The 17,428-nt window shown below is 44.1% G+C and overlaps 1 protein-coding gene and 1 long non-coding RNA gene across 2 annotated transcripts; one reads left to right on the top strand and one right to left on the bottom strand.

The window, feature by feature from the left end:
- The first annotated feature begins 585 nt into the window (after nucleotides 1-585).
- Nucleotides 586-4,017, top strand: LOC148366571 (uncharacterized). The gene is made up of 5 exons (XR_015850225.1): nucleotides 586-800; nucleotides 987-1,057; nucleotides 1,132-1,221; nucleotides 2,073-2,302; nucleotides 3,193-4,017. It is a non-coding gene; the product is annotated as an uncharacterized LOC148366571 (long non-coding RNA).
- A 563-nt stretch (nucleotides 4,018-4,580) lies between these two features.
- Nucleotides 4,581-8,830, bottom strand: LOC148366572 (uncharacterized). The gene is made up of 2 exons (XM_088333369.1): nucleotides 8,555-8,830; nucleotides 4,581-6,367 (listed from the first exon to the last, which is right to left on the bottom strand). The coding sequence occupies exons 1-2, from the start codon at nucleotides 8,673-8,675 to the stop codon at nucleotides 5,190-5,192; spliced, it is 1,299 nt and encodes a 432-aa protein (XP_088189495.1). The 5' UTR covers nucleotides 8,676-8,830; the 3' UTR covers nucleotides 4,581-5,189.
- Between the last annotated feature and the right edge of the window lie 8,598 nt (nucleotides 8,831-17,428).

A 17,428-nucleotide genomic window follows, 5' to 3' on the forward strand; every position in this document is an offset into this window, starting at 1 on the left:
CCTCCACGTTTGTCTGGCATCTTGTTTTCGCTGCGGTATACCTTTGCGTTAGACGACAGCGCCGCCAAAAAAATGACCCGCTGGCGCTTTCAAGTACCCACGGTTTTGACGCAGGTTTATGTGTTTTTGCTTTTTTTTCCTCTACCACTCCAAGGCATAAATTACGAACTGTCCCTTTAAACTTCCATTAGAAGTCATCCCTGGGCTGCGAGACCCCTGCCCACTCGATGGAAATCGCAGCGAAAGAAATGATTTTCTGCAAACAAAGCCCCCCCCCCCAATTGCGATGACATCATCTCTGCCCACCTCGTTGCCAGGGGAAAGCGAGCCCCGCCCCCAAACTCGACCAAGACACGAGTCCCCGATTGGCTCCTCGTGATGTCAGGGATGACGTCACGCCTTCGCTAGAAACAATGACATCATTTCGCTGGAAAGGCGCTGACGGCAGATGCGGCAAGGGGGGGGAAACACGCCCCGCCCTCAAAGACGAGCTCACCAATAGCGAGCCGCGCTCCCTCGCCGGCGCGGGCCAATCAGATGGCTTTCCGATGATGTCATGCGGTCGCCGCGCTCCTCACGACGCTGCGGGCGAAAACGTCCTCATTCTTCTCCTGGACGGAAGACTTTGCGCACGGCCTCCTTCTCCCTTTTGCTACAAGAGGAACTGCTGAAATCCTTTTTTGTTTTTTTTTTGCCTCTCTAATCGGAAAACAACTTTCTCTCTTTAGCTTTAGAAACGAGCAAAAAAGATCTTTTGGAGCGACTCCAGAACCCCAGAGCGACCTCGTTTCCCTGAGCAGGTGAGAACATTTCCTCTTGAGCGTTTTGAAGCGACCCCCGAAGCAGTTCTTCGGGGCTTCAAACGAATCCTTTTTCCCTGACTTTGGATTTCCCGTGACCTGTTTCTGAGCATCGGTTGTGCCTCAAAGACCCAAACCCATTTCGTGAGGTCACCTGTTTGAAATGATCTGTCTTTTGACTGACAGGCGAGGAGTTTTCCCTGACTCTGGACTGTCAGGCAAGCGGACCTTCTTCAGCAGCAGCATGACATTCTTAGGTAGGTTTGTCTCGGAACGGCGATTGTTTAGCCGCACTTTCAATTATTGTTTCTTTATTATGTTTCCCTTTTAGTCCTCCGAGACAAGGTCCTGGGGCTCCCCCTAGTGTCGTTTTTGTGCTCCTGCGTGGTGCAAAAAGCATTCGACGCTGCCCAGAAGGAAGGTGAGCGAGCGATCTTGAAAAAGACTTCCTTTTTTTATGCAATTTCAGCTGCAAAATGCTTTCCAACAAGACGCTTACAATCATTTGCTCTTTTGGAAGATGGACAGAAATAGCTGACGACGTCAGGGCTAGGCAAACTACGGTCGCTGGGAACGTTGGGTTCCAAACAATTGGCAGACAATGATCGCATTTGTTGGGTATTTACCGATACGGTCGGCATTCTGATACCTCACCGATACGCGAGGATTGAAAAAAAGCTTTTTCTCCTATCGTCGCAGCACTTTTCAAAACAAATACGGAAACCCATCTATCCATCTACCCTGGTCATATCCCTCAAGAGGGGTGACCGACAGTGAGACAAACACATACAATAACAAAGAAATCCTCTGAAATAAATCAAGGACAGAGAAAAAACAATGACAAACTCGACACTGGAATAAATGGATGACAAAGTACGCGACACAAACCCCGAGTAAATACTCTAAAAAAGAAATATGGATAATAATAAAAGGCGGAATAAATGACAAAAGTCAAATTATCTGTTGGAAAAGAGACTACAAATACACCAAGAAAATGGCATTAGCGTTGCATGTTAATGATGACAGAACAATAAAGACTCTTAAAACTAAAAGAACTGGCATTATCAATAACTAAATACACCACAAGATAACTAACAAAGGGAATAACTACTACCGGTACATCAAGAAATGCAAAAATAGAAGACAAAATAAATGCGCTAAAAACACACTGAACGAAAAATACACAGTCAGATACACAACAATATCCATCGCAAAATACAAAACGCTAAATAATAAAAAGTCGATTTCTAAAGAAATGTTGTTTCCTTTCAGGCGCCGTGGATTTAAAGTTGGGCGCCATCGGCCACTTGGAGGGCGCCGACGGGCCCGCCTTCCAGGTGGTCGTCCAACCGGAGGGCTTCCTTTCCCCCACGACCGTCGCGACCCGTGAGGACGGGGCGGACCCAGCCGGCGTGTCGGGAGACGGAGCTTGACGGTCGGGACCGCCGCCGCGCCCCGTTGAAGGCCCGGACCTCGACCGCCACATACCACGTTTGCCAGGGGTGAGTCCGAGTTCTAGCGCCGGTCCCGGTCTCTAGTCCCGCTTACGAGTTGCGGTTCGAGTCCGAGTCTCCAAACGGAGTTCCTTTTTTGAGCCTGGGTGGCCGGTTCGAGTTCGAGCCCGAATCTCTAGTCACAGATAATGGTTCAATTTTGCATTTCTGGTTGGAGTTGGAGTCCAAGTTAAAGATATTAATTCTGGATCTCGTCTGAGTCTCTAGTCTGAGTTACTGGTTTAGCCTGAGTAACTACTTCTAGTTCAAGTCAAAGTTTGTAGTTCGTCTTACTAGTTTGGTCCGAGTTTTAGTCTTAGTTTGAGTAACTAGTTTGAGTTGTAGTCCTAGCTACTAGTATGAGTCTGAGTTACTAGTGCAAGTTCAATTCCAACCCTCTAGTCCTAGTCCTACTTCGTCACGAGTTCAAGCCCAGGTTCCAGACTGAGTCTGAGGTGCTAGTTCCAGTTACAAGTTCAAGTCCAAGTTAATGGTTTAAGCGGTCTAATTCTGGTTCTAGTTCGAGTTTGTATTTGAAGTTATTGGTTCGAGTGAGAAATTCTTTTTTGGATTCAAGTTAATAGTGAGAGTTAGTTAGAGTCCACGTTTAATTCAGAGACCGAGTCCGCCCTTCTGGCCCTCTTAAACAGAACCGGTCCTTTTAAAAGTTTTGGTTTTGCCGGCAGAACCCAAAACTGGAACTTTTGCCAACAGTCGAGCCAAAGTCTTGTAAGTGAACGACGGTGTTCTGGCGGTGTTTGCAAACAAACTGCCTCAACGCGCTAGCTCTCTGAATTGAACGACGGGAGCCGGGAGCGCCGATCTCGACAGCGAGGGACAGGGGAGCCACGTAGCAAACGCGATTACCGCTTGGCGCTGATGCCTGTTCCCCTTTGCAGGTTTCCTAAAACCGGTCCCGGGACGCCCCTTTTCGTCCGGAGAAGCCAGATAAAGACCTTCTGTTCCTGGTGCGGTAGCCCGGGTCCGGGCCAGCTTTGGCCCGCCACCAGCGGAGAGTACGAGCGGTACCCTAAGTCCAGGTCCAAGTCCCGGTCCCTGCTGCACCCCCCAAAAAAACACGAACGTGCATTCGGGGCGTGACTACGTTTTGGCTGTCGCACGCGGCAAAATACATTTGATGTTGTGGTCCTTCTTGACCGCAATTAAGGACGCCATCTTGACCGGAACAAGACTCCCCGTACACCAGGGGTGACCGACGGCTGCCCCGCAGACGTGTTCTGAAAAGAGCTCATCGGTGCTGGCTCATGAATGGGATTTTTAGAGTGGTTAACAATCTATTTAACCCATATTTCAACAATTCACCTGATAATAGCATAGTTAGGACATTGAGTTGCTCTATTCGAAATGCATAACAAAAAAGCTTCGAGATCCCTGATGATGCAATAGTGATGTGTCATTGGCTTCCCGCCAATCAGGAGCTGGCTTCCTTCAAGACGATTTTGTGATTGGTCGATTGACATTTTTTAAAATCTTGTTAATCTGTAAATAGCTATGTTTTTTTGTGTGTTTTGAGGGATTGTCCTTCGGGATTCCTTTTTTGTTTTTTACAGAAAAATGTAAAGTCTATTCTTGTATCGAAGAGTTTATTTGTTGTTGCGCTGGAAAGTCAATATTTTCACTGGACATTTTGTGTGTATTTTTCAAAGATTCTGAGTCGCTTGACCTAAAGTTGCTTCGAATAAAAACGTTTCAATCAGATAAAATGCTGAAAATAATAGATCTTTTTAAATGATAATGTGCATAAAATGTCATATCATCGGGGGCAGCAGTTCTAAGGTCACGAGATCGAACCTTCACGTGTGGAGTTTGCACGTTCTCCCTGCGCTTTTCTCCGGGCACTCAGATTTTCTCCCACAGTCCAAAAATATGGCTGTGATGGGACCAGCACCCGCAAGTGCATGGGTCAGGAACCCATTTTGCTAAGAGTAACAGACCCAAAACAATCGAGTCTCGTGCCGCAAAATATGCAAGGCCTTATCCGAACCCATTTGAAACGAAAAAGAATTCGTATACGCATTTAATATTTCATGTGTCATATTTTGAAAGAAAACGTGAAAATGGTTAGGATCGGGCACACCAACCGACTGGGGGAGCCCACACCAGTTCCTCATCGCCTGACTCTACTCAAAAACTCAGTATTAAAGGACTGTGCCCACAGTATAAGCTTGGCCTTTATCCGCCTATGTATACGGTCGTCAACAGGTTTTTTTGTTGTTGCTTTTCAGAATTCTCACTCATAAATAGAAAGGGACTACTTGTGCACATGTGACTCTTCTTAAAGTGATGCAGGCAATTTATTTTTCCTCCCTTTTCAGGAACAAGGTTGCAGTCAAGTCAAGAAACAAAAAGATGATTGAAACTCGAAAACTAGGACTGATGGGAAAAGATCAAAAACACCTCTTTTAACAACTTGACACTAAAACAACGATTACACGTTAAATCAAAAGAAATCAACAAATGAAGTCAAGAAAAATCCTTTCATCACAATCACATCGTGTACTTCAGAAGAGAGATCAATAGTTGATCATTCGGAGGAAATATTGTAATCATTACTGCTATCATTCATAGTGTTTATAATTGATATAAACCTTCAATAAATGCATACTAGCTGCACAACACACGTGTTTCAGGAAAACAAATTCAAAACTATTACAAATGTCTTTTTAGTAATGCTGACATTTTTACCTGTAAATGCAAACTGAGCTAATATCAAGCAGAAGTACCATTTTTATATTCATTTAAAAGAGAATGTGAAAATGGATTCTCACCAGCACGCCTGTTACCATGAGCTTTTACCCTACTAGAGAATCTTTGACCACAAACAAAAAAAATGTTTATCAGTTTTTTTAACAAAGTCTGAATCTCGAAGAAGTTTTTAAACGCAAACTGAGGAGACAAAAGGTTTTTCACCAGGGTGGGTTCGTCTGTGCTTATCCAAGTGTGAGCTTTGGCTGAATTTCTGACCACAAACTGAGCAGGTGAACGGTTTCTCACCAGTGTGGGTCCTTCGGTGTTTTTTTAAGGTCCCGCTCTCCGTGAATTTTTGACCGCAAACCGAGCAGGCAAAAGGTTTTTCACCGGTGTGCGTTCTTGTGTGAATTCTCAAAGCCCCGCTATCTGTGAATTTTTGACCGCAAACTGAGCAGGTGAAAGGTCTCTCGCCAGTGTGGATTCTTGTGTGTCTTTTTAAGCTCCCGCTCTCTGCGAATTTTTGATCGCAAAAAGAGCAGGCGAAAGGTTTTTCACCAGTGTGGGTCCTCGAGTGTTTTTTTAAATTCCCCCTCACGGTGAATTTTTGACCGCAAACGGAGCAGACAAAAGGTTTCTCACCGGTGTGGGTCCTCGTGTGGTTTATCAAACTTCCTTTTTGACTGAATTTCAGGCCGCAGACTGTGCAGGAATATGGTTTCTCACCGGTGTGGGTTCTTGCGTGGATTTGCAAGTTATTTTTCAAGCCAAATTTCAGACCGCAAACCGAGCAAGCAAAGGGTTTCTCGCCGGTGTGAACAATAATATGGCGGTTCAGATTACGCTTGTTTGGGAACATTTTTCCGCACTGCGAACATTTGTGATTCGCGTCATCGCCTTCCGACTGTTGGTCGCCGTCATCATATGTCGTCCCGGCGCTTCTGCTCGGAGACCCCTTCTCCTTGTTCTCTTCAGCGGTTAAACAGGCCCCAGTCACCTGAAACTCTCTTAAGTCCTCCTTTTTGACGTCGACACGCTCCAAATCCTCTTTTTTGGCTTTGATGTCAACGACCCCTAAAAAATCGTCCTCCTTTTTGAAGTAAGCATACTCCGGATCTTCTTTTTCCTTTTTGACATCAACGACCCCTAAGAAATCGTCCCCCTCCTCTTCAACGTGGTCAGGCTCTAAATCGTCCTCCTTTTTGAAGTCGGCACGCTCCGGATCCTCTTTTTCCTCTTTGACCACGACGACCCCTAAAAAATCGTCGTCCTCCTTTATGACGCTACCGGGCTCCGAACCGACTTTTTCGACGCCGGGCGACCTGGTCTCCCGTTGCCGAGGAAGAAGATTCTCTTCGCAAACATCTGCGGGACACAAGACACACATGAATGTGTCAAATCCGTTTGAGACTTCAATGCTTTTTCTCGAAAGAACAGCCCGATTCTAAAACATACAAAATGTTAGAAAATAGTACGGTTTTTGCACAATTTCTATATGTAGGTCATTGGCATATTCGGAGATGATGCATTTTGGAGACGAGTCCGTCTCGTCTTTGACTTCCCGAGCAGCCGTGATAACGCCAGGCTAGCCGGCCGCTAAAAAGAGCTACCCTGGACCGATCGGTGGAAAACTCGAAAGGCCGATAGACCGAAAGCACGCGGTAAGCGGCCGGGCTATCCGAGAACCTACGACGAAAAACCGCGACGGTAACAACCGCGAACCCGGCCGTGAACAAAACAAAGGGCGCGGCGGGCCAGACGGCTAGCCGACCGCCGACGGGGCTAAACCCGGACCGAAGGAAAGCGGAAGCCTTCGGGAGTCGGAACACTAAAGGGAAGTTATCTGAACGACGATATCCCAAATGCAAAACACGGAGGAAAAGCCGACCTAAAAGCTTCAAATCCGAGCGTCTTGGTACTACTTTTGACCCAGAACTACATTTCCCGCGATGCCCTTCGGCAACGATACCTGCAAACTGGCGTCTTCGTGCCACGATGAGGGTTTCTACAGCTTGAGACAAGTTCAACTCAAGACTTTTTGAAATGCCCTTTAAAATGGATTTTAAGACTAAAAAAAAAAAAAAAACTATAACACATAAATCAGAGGCAATTTTAAACAAAATGTTGACCATTTTGTTTTTTGAATCCCATTTTGGTCCAGTTGAAAACTTTTCTTCCGAAAAACTCTCCGGAGTTTTCGAAATGGAAAACACTCGAGAAAAAGGAAGTTCACGGTATTTTTACAGCACCGTTAAAAGAGATTTTGTTTCCTATTTGAGTTTCATTCAAAAAATTAGAATAGCAATTTCAAAGATTCGCTCGCCTGAAATACAAGTCAAGAAATGATTGGATTGAAATACATTAAAAAAAATTAAAGCGCAGAAATGTATGAACCATAAACACTTCAAGAAAGAAGTAAGGTACCGTGAAAAAATATACAACTGTTCCTGGAGGATGATACAGCAACGATTCGAGTTAAACTAAAAAAAACATTTTCGTGGATTATATTCTCACAAACTTTTCATTGAAGAACATGCTTACGTTCCCATTTTGTATTTTTGGTTATACGGTTGATAGATTATAGTTGCCATTTTATAATTGCAACCAGAATACACGACGTGCTCCTTTTAGCCATTCATCCAAAATCATCTTTCATTTAAAAAAAAAAAAGCACAAATTCTAACATTTTACTGCTGAGTTCATGTGGAGAGGAGTTTGAAGGCAATTGATGCCATTCTATTTAGCAACATCACAAGGTGTGACGTCATCGTCCCAAAAATGATTTTAGATTTAAACTTATATTCTAATTTCGGATGAACTTGAAGGGGTCTTTCTTCTTTCTAGGGGATGAGGACAAAAACTTTGGTAACAATGCATTTCACTGGCGGTTTCTGCAAGTGTCCACCAGATGGCGGTAGTGCGCTTTAAAATACGAAAGCGAGTAAAATGACCGACGCAGTAACAGTCGACGAGTTATTCAAAATGAATCATTTAAATACAAAGGTGAACGCTGCTGGGTTTATTGATGTACTTTTCATAGGAAATTGACTGTAAACCGTCGTCGTCAACAATGGAAAATTCGTAAGATTTAGGAGCTCTGCTGTCAGGTTATTCAAACGAGAGAAAGATTTCATCGACGACTATCATTTTAGTGAGTGTGGTGAACCTTTTCAACGCGAATGGGACCGCAATCGTCCGGGGATGGCGCCTTCTTGTGGAGTAAAGTGGTATTACACGTCCACTCTTGGTGAGCTTAGCCCGTTTGAAGGCTGACTGAGGTCATCCAATCTGGCTTTTAATACAATAGGATTTGTGTTTAGAAATGCGGACGGCTGTTTGAAGAAGAAATGACATTTGTTCGTTTCTTCCGATAACTACCGGCGATCTTTTTGGATTTGATGACGCTGCAAGGTTCATTTGGATTTTGTCCGCACAAGGATTCGCCCCTCTAGCAGCTTCCTCAAACACATGAAATAGCGAGGAGGCATTTTTGGTGAAAAATAAAGAAACAAAAAATGAGAAAACAAATGTTCAAATGCGAAAGGAACTCACCAGCTGGATTTAACAGAATCTGTAGCTGCGTGCTCACGCTAACATCGCCCCGTCGTCGATGATGCCGCTCCTTCTCTTCTTGTAGCTCCTCTTTCAAATGTCCTTTCCCTCTCTCGCACATGTTAGCCACCTTCGAAGCTCACCGTTAACTCTTTTACAGAGTTTAAGTGTCGCTTTTCCACTCGGCTAGAGCGCGACGCCACGTAGCCATTAGCAAACTCGGAGTGAGCCGGAAGAAGAAAGACAGTGGGCGGAGCTCCAAATCAACAACTTCCGGTTCCTGACAGCACTCACTTAAACTGTTTTGATATTTAACGAAACATCTTCTTATGACAGCCTTCTGTTTTTGCAAATGTTTCCCGACATGGAATTAAGGAAAAGACTGCAAAACGTGCTTTTTTATGAAATATTTTTTCATTGAACATTGAAAAGACAAAACAAATAGGCATGGGAATTCAACACAACAATACAAGGTTAACATTTTCAAGAAAACATAAGGTGCTGTTGAAGCACGGAGAAAAGGTAAGTCAATAAAAAATAAGTAAAAAATCAATACAAAGGGGGATTCTTAAGTATTGAATAAATCTCTCGGACACTGAGAGTGTTCATCAAACTTAAGGATTAACTGGCGAAATTCCAATAAACCGGTTGAAAATTTGGATATCTATTTTTGTGGATGAACAATGTCGCTGTACATCAGATTGATTGCATCTTCGTCATCCTTGTCTTCGGGGGCGTAGTCTCTCAAACGCACAAGCATTGAGTGCACCAAAAGAAATCAAGATCGTGAAAAAAGTGCAAAGTGTTCACAATGCACGAATGTGGTTGAACGATACAAAAGAAGCATTTGTGCTTAGGCTACAGCCCTGTTTGTCCTGTCAAATGAGTCCAAACGGGATTTGATTTCTTGTCAAGTTGGTAGAAAAAGTGGAGTTGACGGGAGGAAGCCAGAGCCGAACATTCTGAAAGAAGTCTCCGATTATTGCACATGGCAAGAACATATTGTCAGTGGTTTTCATTTCAATGTCGCACATTGAGCAGATATGATCTTCAATTGTGCTTTGAATAAACCTTTTGACGGATCATGATTTTTCATCGTTTTCAAGTTTCAAGAATCAGAGTTCTCCATTTATTCATCGCAGTGCCATCAAATTTTGATTTTGTTTTCCTGGAATTTTCCATTTTGTTAAGCAGTCTCATGAGGTTATCGGTACAATCGTAGCGTGTGGATAATGGATTGGGAGAGCGACGATTGTCAGCACCCGTGAATTGAAAACACCCTTGAAGTCTAAAAGTCAACTCTACAACTGACATCATTCATGCGCACCTCACATCCTACGCCTACACAATGACTGTCTAGAATTGGCAACCCCTGTATAAGAGGTGGAGGTAAGAGGAGGTTTATTGGGTGGTATTTGAGGATTTCAGTTGTTTTAGAGAGGAATTGCTTTGGAATGGCATTCACCCGTTCGTTCAACTCAGATGTGGGTGGATTTGCTTTAAAAGTCTCACAACTTCATATTCCACCGTTAGGGTATATCAGATGTAATAATGACCATGTGTTCTTCTCAGACCAATCCTCCAAAATGAATAACCTGTTACCATGTAATACATCGCCATTATTCCAGATGGCAATGGAGTGCAGTACAAAGTTGTCTATGTAGGCATTTCCAGTACGGCAATTTGAGAATTGAATTGGTAGTTTTCCAGTATAAAATCAAATGAGAAAATCAATTCCTCCAAACTTTTTAAATATATAGTTAGGGATACATTAGCAGAAGAAATTCTTATCAGCTATCTGTGTTCGAATCTTCTTTATTTATCGGGTTCCATTCAAGCAGTCCAATCTATCGCACCTATTTCTTTGACCATGTGACCGTGTCATGTAATGCACTTTCTCCACATAAAGTGAAAGTGCATTTGCTCAATGGTTTTGATGTATTGCTTGAAAGCGCGCTGGGTGGATACATGGAAACTTTGCATTTGATTCAAATATTCAGGGCCAATAATATATTTGTCCAGTTGAAGCCATAAATCCGGATGAGATTTCACAGTCGTCAGAACTCTTAAGCGCCTGGGTCGCCAACGAGGACGCAACTCTGGACGACTTTCTCCGCTGTCGGCGGTCCCTGGCAAAGTTGGCACCAGTCCATTTCTTAATGTTGTGGGCCCATTTCTCTGCCCCTCAACTGTGCCCCGGGGAACGATTTTGGGACGTGACCATACCACTCAAGTTCTTGGTCAGGTCTAACGTGCCCTCGGATGGTTTGATTTGCCACATGGGCCGAGTAGTTTCCTTGTAGCATGCCATCTCCACAGCCTGAATTTTATTGACCGGTTTTGCTGTGAGAGTCCATGTCTCGCGAGCGTAGAGGATGGAAGTAAGCTTGGTGGCGTTGTACCTTGAAGTTAGGACACACAACTATAAATATGTATAACTCTTTCATCAAATTCCTAAACTTTAAACCAAATCCAAATGATTCAAGCACCGATAGGATAAAGCCATGTTCCCTTAGGGCTGCACGATGAACCAAAATTGAATCGACATCGCGATGTGATGTAGTGCGGTTTTGAGCTCATTTAGTGTCATGGCAGACTCCGTAAACAGTCCCAGAGTCAACAAACGAGAAGGAAACGAAGCTTACGCCGAAAAAGGGCGGCACATCGCTTGTTTGGACCCATTTTGGTTTTGACGAAGGGGACGTGGAACGGAAGAACGTCGGTTGCAAAATTTGCTTTCGCGTCGTAAGTTCCAGAGGAAACACAAGTCATTTGTACCAGCACCTTATACAGATTATCACGGCACAAAGGATTACAAGTAAAAGAAAAAGAAGGTGCATCTACAAGTTGACATGGAGGTGTACAAAACTCCATCAAAAGCGGCATTTTCGACCTTCACACCGTACGAAAAAGTTCGCAAAGGCACCAAGAAATAACCAATGCTGTGACTCTAGCTAAACATGCCCTACGTTGGGCTTATTTTGGAGAGGTTGTTGTTGGGCGTCGCCCCAAAATATAGGCAGAAACAAATATGACAGAGAGGGAACGCAGTTTATTTCATCCGTTCATTCGTCCACGTTCGAAGTCCGTCCGAGAGACGCTGGCATTTATACTGTGTTCAACAAGATGACGTGATGTTTTTCTCCAAATGTAAATTGTTTTTCTCGGAATCGACTCGCTTAGTCAGCAACTTGTGATTTCTCGTATCGACATTGTCTCATAACCTCCTGCCAGATGTCTGTTGTCACCTCGAAGCTGACTTACAGTTAATCCACAACAAGTGTCCAACCCTAAAACTGCATTATAGATTAGAGATAACACTTTTTATTAATTGAAGTTAATAGGTGAAATGTTGTAATAAGAGAAATAATAGTAGCAGCAGTGCTAATAAGTTAGCAGGAATGGTGGGTTTGAATTAAAATTTGTACTTGAATACCTTTCTTGCACTGATGAACATGCCGCAGTAGCACCTTGATACATTTTCAATGACACTCAATGCAGACATGTTATAATGTGGATTAGTTTTAGTGTGCAATATTTACCTTTTTATAGTGTGCACAATTTATTTTGGTTTCCTTTGTTTGGTGTGACTTAATTTTACGTGCGTACATTTGATCTTTTATACTGTGCAAATGTTCTTTATTATTGTTCATTATTTCCTTTTTTCAAATGTTATTTATGTTCGAGGTCGACTGATTGGTTATAAAGACAAGTAAAAAAAAAAATCATCGAAATGTTAAATTGTGATGTTTTATTTTGAAAATTCCCCAGACCACTATTTTAATGAGCTAAGAGTAATAGGTGGGTTGGTACTTCTATCGATCGAAGAATTGAAAAGTCAAAAATGGTCAACAGAAAGCAACCCTAACAGAGCTCGCCAGAAGATGGCGCTGTTTTCTATAGGTTTAACATTTCAATATGGTGGCGTATTAACAAGAAAGTTAGCACAGAAAATGAAATCCCAATTCTGGTCTGAAAAATGGCAATTAGGTTTTTCTTTCAAAACGGTGCAGCCTACGTTCCACTGAATCCAAAGCTTCGTAAAAGTCCGGGAATCAAAGATAGGAAACATATTCAAGTTGATGGCTATCTAGCAAGTCAACTGCAGGAGAGAGAGTGGGAAAGGTGAGATGGCACAACATTCATTTGGACAGGTAACTTAAAATTAGTTTTACCTGGTTATATCAGTATCAGAAATTATTTTCCCCCCATTTTATTAACACTCCACTTATTGAAAAAAGAATATTTTGATAGTTTGTTTGTTTGTACATGATTCAATTGTTTGTTTGTTTGTACATGATTCAAATTGAATCTTTTCTTCCGGCGCCGTCACGAATGGCAGCCACTCCAGCAGCTCCCGTGTTATTTTCGATTGTTCTCGATTGTTCTCAGCTCAGGGAAGCTGCTGGAAATGTGAATTTCCCAAAGCGGATGAACAAAGTATCTATCTATCTATCTATCTATCCATCTATCTATCTATGACCAGCCTTATGTTATTATGAATCGATCTTTGTTTTAAGAATCCCGATCGCCAATGGTCAATACTATCGGATATAGCTGAACAGAGAAGAGAGGCAAAGAAGTAAGTGAAGAGTTTTTAAGTGGGAGTTTCTCAGGGTAATTAGTCTTTGGTTTTCCATGTGTCCTGGTTCTTGACCAGTTTTGGGCATTCAATTAATCATTTCGTGAGCCATTGAAGGAAAGAATAGTCGTTTATTTGTTTGACCCTTAATCACAAGGAGTCACAAAGGACTGCACAGACCACAGAGTATTACAAACTATAGACTTATGACAACATCCCCTGATCTAAAACGTACACGAGGGCAAGGAAAAACTCAAAAACCTCAACTTGAGGAAAATGAAGAAACACTGAGAAGGGACCGCACGAGGTCATCCCCCTTCCAGGATGACCCGGCCAAAATTGATGTTGCATTTACAAACAACTAAACAAAATAAAAGATAAAATATGAATAATTTAAGTATATAATAAAAAATAAAATAAAAAGGATGACCAAGTATGTCATGAATGTAGCATTAGCAAACAATATCGAGATGTTGTCAACATGAAATATAGGTCATTTGTATGCTATAAAATAGAAGTGTGTTTTAAGCTTAGATGTAAACATTTCCACTGAGATTGCAGATCCAATCTCAGGGGGACGAGCATTCCGCAGCACTGGGGCCCGGATGGAAAACACTGTCGGATTTCTTCTTGGATCTTGAGATCACGTGTAGACCGGCATTTCCAGAGCGAAGGCTCCGGACCGGAACATAGGGGGAAAATGAAATCTGAAAGACATGAGGGAGCAAGTCCATGCATGATTTTCTAGAATACCAAGAGAACCTTGAAATCACATCTTAAGCTAACAGGGAGCCAATGCGGGTTAGCTCAAATCTAGGTATTGTAATGGGTCTTAGTTAAAAGCCTCGCTGCAGCATTTTGTACCATCTGCAGGCTCTCAATGCTAGACTTCGGGAGTCTTCCAAAAATTGGGAATCCCATGCAGAAGATGACGCCACGTTAGTCAGAGGTCGCACTGCTACGGTTGCCCAGGGCAACAAAAATGCTACGCTAAGCTCCCTCTTTCAGTGTACTAAGACCAAAAACTGAGCGGGCAAAAGGTTTTTCACCCATGTAGGTTCTTGTGTGGAATTTAAAGGGATTTTCCAATTTCTAACACATAGAAAATGTGAGAAAATAGCACATGTTATTAGCACAATAACTAAAAACATGTCATTGATATATTCCAATTATTTTCCCAGACGATCCATTTTGAAGAGGGTCCGTCTGGACTTGGACTTCCTGAGCGGTGACGTCACGTGAAGCACACCAGAACCCTAGGAAGCCAGTCACTCTATTGCTTTAAATGTTAGTTATTCGTAAAGGTTATGAGATTTTTAAGTCAAAATTATACTAATTGTATATATATATATATATATATAGGGGCGGCGCAGCGGTTAGCGCGTGTGCGGCACAGTTCTGAGGTCATGAGATCGAACCTCCTGTGTGGAGTTTGTATGTTCTCCCCGTGCTTCCGTGGGTTTCCTTGGGGCACTCCGGTTTCCTCCCACATTCCCAAAAACGTGCATGTCAGGTTCATTGGCCGCTTCAAATTGTCCCTAGGTGGGAAGGAGCGAATGAGTTGTCCGTCTCTGTGTGCCCTGCGACGGGATGGCAAGCAGTTCAGGGTGTCCCCTGCCCACTGCCCGGAGATCGCTAGGATGGGCTCCAGCGCCCCTGCGACCCTACTGAGGATAAGCGGTGCAGATAATAGATGGATGGATGGATATTATATATATACACATACATACATGTGCCAGTGTCTGAAACTGGTGAGAAAAAGTGAGCGGACACTAGGGGGCAGACAACTCTGAAAAGTTGCTCGCCCAGCCATAAAGTTGCCCGCCCCATTTTCCCCAACTTGAAACACAATAAGAAAACTCATCGTGAAAAAACCCATTGTTGCAAAGTATTAAGGATTGATCATCGGAATATATCACAGAACAACACTTTAATGTTAAGTTTATTATAAATCTACTTCTAACGTTCATTGCATGTACAGGACATGGCTGTTTTCCATCTGCCATCAGTATGTACCTGTATCTACTCATCTTCATTCTTGCAACGTTTGCGTTGCCTCGTCTGCTCCAAGCCACGTGAACTCCTCTTTCCACCATGCTTTTAATGTACATTAACGTTTTGTAGCGTCATCCATTTTGTTAGCTTCTTTTGAATATTTCTTCTGGGGCTAACGTTTTGGCTCGATTCCTAACCACTTCTCCATTTTTCTTGCGTTCTCTGTGCGTCTACTTTGGAGAACGATATGCAAATGCGTGACCTTATAACGCTCGGGAAAGTCCGAAATCACGAAGTTATTCGATGCGGGCTTCCGATCGGCTGCCGAGGATGCAAATTGCCGGACGAAATTCCGAAATTTCCAAACCGAGCGAAGATTTCGAAATCGGAATAAAGCTAACGTTTCATTTAAGAAAAACAAAAAACAAAACCTTTCCTCTTTCAAAAAGTTGTCGGCCACCCGGGCGGAGACGTTTTGTAAGTTGTACACCCGACCTAAAAGATGCACGCCCCAGGCAGAAGTTATTTCAGACACTGATGTATATATATATAAATATATCATATAATGCAACAACCATGTACCATTTCCTCAGGTTTTGCATGTTCAAGAATTTGGGAATACAGTGGTACCTCCACTTACAAATTAAATTTGTCCTGGGAGTACTGCGTCACAAGTAGAGACCCTTCTTGAATGTAAATGAGCTAATCCGTTCCAAGCCCCGCAAAAGTATGATATACTTTTAACTAAATCATAAAGGAGCATCGTGTTTGATTTAGAAGACTGCGCCATAAACATAAAAGGTCAAAAATACAAAGGAAAAAATCCTTTACCTTTTAAGTGGCCTTATTGTTCACTGGTCCTCAGCAGTACGTTTCCCCTGGCGTTTCTCGGAAACCCGATCCAACGACGTCTGCTTTTGCCGGCTTTTGACAATCCGTCGGAAATGCGCCAAGCAGACGTCGTCGTAATGAGCGATGGCCCGACCGATCAGCGCTTGTTTGGGGTGATTCCTTTCTACAAATTCCGAGACCTGGCGGAATTTTTCCAAAACGTCTTCGATTTGGGCCGACGGAACGATGGCCGCGTTCTCCTCCTTGTCTTTCGACTCCTTTCGGACGGCGGTCTGTTGCATGGCCTCCAATTCCTGCAGCTCCTTCGTGGAAAGCTCCTCGTCGTGCTCCCGAATCAGCTCGTCGATGTCCTCTTCGTCCACCTCGAGGCCCATGCCGTTGCCCAGCAAAATGATTTCGTCCACCTCGCTCTCCAACTCCTCGCTTTCTCGAGGGGCGACGGCATCCGGCCACAGCTTTTTCCAGGATGCGTTCAGGCTACGCGGGCTGACTTCCCGCCAGGCCGTGTCGATCATCTCCAGGCAGACCACGATGTCGAAGTGCTCCTTCCAAAACTCGCAAAGCGTAAGCCGGGTGCTTTCCATGACGTCAAAACATCTCCTGAACAGGTGTTTTGTGTAGAATTTTTTAAAGTTGGAAATGACGTGTTGGTCCATGGGCTGGAGGATAGAGGTGATATTGGGCGGGAGGAACAGCACCTTGATGAAGGAAAACTCCTCCGAGATGTCATCTTGGAGGCCGGGCGGGTGGGCGGGGGTGTTGTCCAGAACGAGAAGGCACTTGTAGGGGAGATTGTTCTCCTCCAGGTAGCTCTTCACCGCAGGACCGAAAACCAAATGCACCCACTCGGCAAAAAATTGCCGTGTGACCCTGGCCTTGGCGTTCGCTCTCCATAGGACCTGAAGTTTTTCTTTGAATATCTTGTGAGTCTTGAAGGCTCTGGGACATTCGGAGTGGTAGACCAGCAGGGGCTTGATTTTGCAGTCCCCGCTGGCATTGGCGCAGAGGGCGAGCGTCAGGCGGTCCTTGGTGGGCTTTTGCGTTTCCTCCTCCTCTATGGGAAGGAAGGAGCGGCGCGGCATCCTTTTCCAAAAAAGGCCGGTCTCGTCACAATTGAAGACTTGCTGCGCCACGTAGCCTTGCTCCCTCGTCAACCGTTGGAACTTTTCCACGAATTCCTGGGCCGCCCGGTGGTTGGCGCCGCAGGCCTCGCCGTGGCGGACGTCGGACTGAAACCCGGTCCTCCTTTTGAACCTCTCGAACCAGCCGCGCGACGCCTTAAAAGCCCGGTGTTCCCCTCGCTCGGAATTCCCCTGGCCCACGATGTCGGTGAAGATGGCGATGGCCTTTGCGCAAATGACGGCCTCCGTCACCGCGTCACCGGCCATCTGCTTCTCCTTAATCCACAAGAGCAACAACCTCTCCATCTCGTCGTTGGCGGCCGA

This window comes from Urocampus carinirostris, chromosome 4 (assembly GCF_059441175.1).
Source record: "Urocampus carinirostris isolate Australia breed hairy pipefish chromosome 4, RoL_Ucar_1.0, whole genome shotgun sequence".
Classification (NCBI taxonomy): Eukaryota; Metazoa; Chordata; class Actinopteri; order Syngnathiformes; family Syngnathidae; genus Urocampus; species Urocampus carinirostris.

Excerpts from the sequence above, each read along its gene's own strand:
- LOC148366572 (XM_088333369.1), bottom strand. The coding sequence starts at position 8,675 with ATGTGCGAGAGAGGGAAAGGACATTTGAAAGAGGAGCTACAAGAAGAG. Across the intron at positions 6,368-8,554 it reads GATTCTGTTAAATCCAGCTG|ATGTTTGCGAAGAGAATCTT; the intron begins GTGAGTTCCTTT and ends TGTGTCCCGCAG.